General features: G+C 48.3%; 1 protein-coding gene across 1 annotated transcript; it reads left to right on the top strand.

The window, feature by feature from the left end:
* Positions 1–1,087: 1,087 nt before the first annotated feature.
* Positions 1,088–2,026, top strand: LOC311532974 (olfactory receptor 52N2-like; the record flags this gene model as incomplete). The annotated part of the gene is made up of 1 exon (XM_084651997.1): positions 1,088–2,026. One exon carries the CDS (start codon positions 1,088–1,090, stop codon positions 2,024–2,026), a length of 939 nt encoding a protein of 312 aa, XP_084508123.1.
* Between the last annotated feature and the right edge of the window lie 1,352 nt (positions 2,027–3,378).

Here is a 3,378-nt window from a genome sequence, read left to right as displayed (position 1 = left end):
GGGAACCCTGTTACTGCAAAAGTCCTTCTCTCTCCCAGGGCCAAGCCGCAGGCTCCTCCACCCCTGACACTGCTCACCGCAGTCCCCAGGGGGACCCCATCACTACACAGTCCTTCTCGCTGGTCACACACTCCCAGGGGTTAACCGCCCCCCGAAACCACTCCTCTCTGAGCCTTCAGCATGCCTGGTCCTCGTCAATCCCCCTTCGTTTTACTGCTCCCCAGTCACTTAGCGCAGGAAGCGCCATCCGTGGGGTGCAGTACATCCCACCGCTAACACCAGTTGTCACGGAGTCTCTGGGTGATGCTCTGGAAATGCTCCCTATGAAGCCAGTCAGGACTCTGGGGGAGTCTCCTTTCTGCGAGCACTGCAGGACACAGCTCACACAACTTCCAGCTTCCTGTTTCTGACCTCGGAGCATTCAGCATGCTCTGCCCCTCTGTGCGGTTCCCACAGCGAGTCCACCCAGGCGGAGTCCTGGGGAAGCCAGAGGGTCCTGCCCCAAAACTTGGCAGTCAGACGTAACTCTCAGCCTGCCAGTAAAAGAGAAGGTTTATTAGACAACAGGAACATGGTCTAAAACAGAGCTTGTAGGTGCAGAGAACAAGACCCCTCAGCTGGGTCCGTTCTGGGGGGCAGTGAGCCAAACAACCACGCCTACACTTCACCCCATGTTCCCAGCCAGCCCCAAACTCAAACTCTCTCCAGCCCCTCCTCCTCTGGGCTGTGTCCCTTTCCCGGGCCAGGAGGGCACCTGATTCCTTTGTTCTCCAACCCTTTAGCATTCACCTTGCAGGGGGGAAGGGCCCAGGCAAACAGTTGCCAGGAAACAGGGTGTCAGCCATTCTCTGTGTCCAGACCCCTGCACAAACCTGCCCTCTTGGGCTCTGCAAGGATCATACACGCTTATCGCACCACCTAGATACTTAAGAACTGCATAGGGGAAACTGAGGCACCCCCACACTATTCAGAGGAAACATTAAGAACAGTCCCACTTCGTCACAACATGTAACTCCCCTCACTCTGCTTCTTTCCCTCTACAGTCACCTGGAGCATTTCTGAGCCCAACCGACGCACAGACCACTGCATGGCAGCTTTCAACCTCAGTGACCATGACTGTTCATCATTCATCCTAACAGGAATCCCTGGCCTGGAAGCTGCTCACATCTGGATTTCCATCCCTTTCTTTACGTTCTACATTATTGGCCTGTTGGAAAATTTCATGGTTCTGTTTGTTGTAGGCAAAGAGGAGACCCTGCATGCACCAATGTACCTGCTGCTCTGCATGCTGGAGCTCACAGAAATCAGCGCGTCTACTGCCATCGTGCCAAAGGCACTGTGTATATTTTGGTTCAATTTGAAAGTCATTACTGTGGGTGGCTGCCTCACCCAGATGTTCTTCCTTCACGTGGTTTCTGTGACACATTCAGCCATACTCATGACAATGGCCTTTGATCGCTATGTTGCCATATGTAACCCTCTGAGATATGCCACCATCCTCACCAACGCACGAATAGCTAAGTTAGGGCTAGTGTGTTTGACAAGAGCTGTTCTCTTCATTCTGCCCCTGCCTCTGCTCCTGAGCAGGCTGCCATTCTGTGCCAGCCGCATTATCCCCCACACGTACTGCGACCACATGGCTGTGGCAAAGATGTCGTGTGGGGACATTACAGTCAACAGGATATACATCTTCTTGTTAGTATTTATAGTCCTTGGGTTTGACCTGACAGTTATTGCTGTCTCGTATGGTCTGATAATCAGGGCCGTCCTCAGAATCCCCTCCAAGAAAGCTCACCAGAAAGCCCTTAACACCTGCACAGGCCACATCTGTGTGATTTTGATTTCTTGTACTCTTGGCCTCTTCTGTAATCTGACACACTGGTTCAGTCAGGGCATCAATCCCTATATACACGTCATCTTTTCCAGTCTGTATTACCTCCTCCTTCCTATGCTCAACCCTATCGTTTATGGTATCAATACCAAAGAGCTTCGTGACAAAGTGTGCAAATACATCTGCAGAATGTGATCACCTCGGACCACTGACTCCAAACCTGTGTGTCATGAGGGGGGAAATGATATCTCCTCATAAATCAAGGGTGTTCTATCCAAGTTTGGCTGAGCTAATCATTGTGGAAATTCACAGACTTTAAAGCTCCTCACACCTAACATCTTATCACTCCATCACCAAGCACTGCTCTCTCTGTTGCTGAGTTCCCTCTCTCTGACCATATCCTGATCACTTTCAGTGCCACTGTCAAGGTTCCTCCCCCACTCTGAAAGCTAGGGTACAGATGTGGGGACCTGCATGAAAACCTCCTAAGCTTATCTTTACCAACTTAGGTCAAAAACTTCCCCAAGGTACAAAATATTCCACCCTTTGTCCTTGGATTGGCTGCAACCACCAACAAACAAATACTGGTTACTGGGGAAGAGCTGTTTGGAAACATCTTTCCCCCCAAAATACTTCCCAAAACCTTGCACCCCACTTCCTGGACAAGGTTTGGTAAAAAGCCACACCAATTTGCCTAGGTGACTACAGACCCAGACCCTTGGATCTTAAGAACAATGAACAATCCTCCCAACACTTGCACCGCCCCCCCATTTCCTGGGAAATGTTGGATAAAAAGCCTCACCAATTTGCAGAGGTGACCACAGACCCAAACCCTTGGACCTGAGAAGAATGAAAAAGCATTCAGTTTTCTTACAAGAAGACTTTTAATAGAAATAGGAGTAAATAGAAGTAAAGAAATCCCCTCTGTAAAATCAGGATGGTAGATACCTTACAGGGTAATTAGATTCAAAACATAGAGAACCCCTCTAGGCAAAACCTTAAGTTACAAAAAAGATACACAGACAGAAATAGTTATTCTATTCAGCACAATTCTTTTCTCAGCCATTTAAAGAAATCATAATCTAACACATACCTAGCTAGATTACTTATTAAAAGTTCTAAGACACCATTCCTGTTCTATCCCCAGCAAAAAGCAGCATACAGACAGACAGAGACCCTTTGTTTCTCTCCCTCCCCCCAGCTTTTGAAAGTATCTTGTGTCCTCATTGGTCATTTTGGTCAGGTGCCAGCAAGGTTACCTTTAGCTTCTTAACCTTTTACAGGTGAGAGGATTTTTCCTCTGGCCAGGTGGGATTTTAAAGGGGTTTACCCTTCCCTTTATATTTATGACAGTCACCCATCAGCCCCCACCTCTACACAGCATGTCACTTGGCATTCTTTTTACTTCCATACCAGCAGAAGACACTGCAGCTTCCTGAAGCAAGGGGGCTTCCCATTAGACCCTGTGTGAACAGCATTCTTGATCAGTTTGGTGAAATAAAGCTATGCTTTGTGATAGACAAAAAAAAAAAAAAGAAAGAAAAGAA

The sequence above is a fragment of the Lepidochelys olivacea genome (genome assembly GCF_965140295.1).
Source record: "Lepidochelys olivacea isolate rLepOli2 genome assembly, chromosome: 1".
NCBI lineage: Eukaryota > Metazoa > Chordata > Testudines > Cheloniidae > Lepidochelys > Lepidochelys olivacea.
The sequence above is the reverse complement of the archived record's forward strand: the minus strand, read 5'-3'. Positions and strand labels throughout refer to the sequence as shown.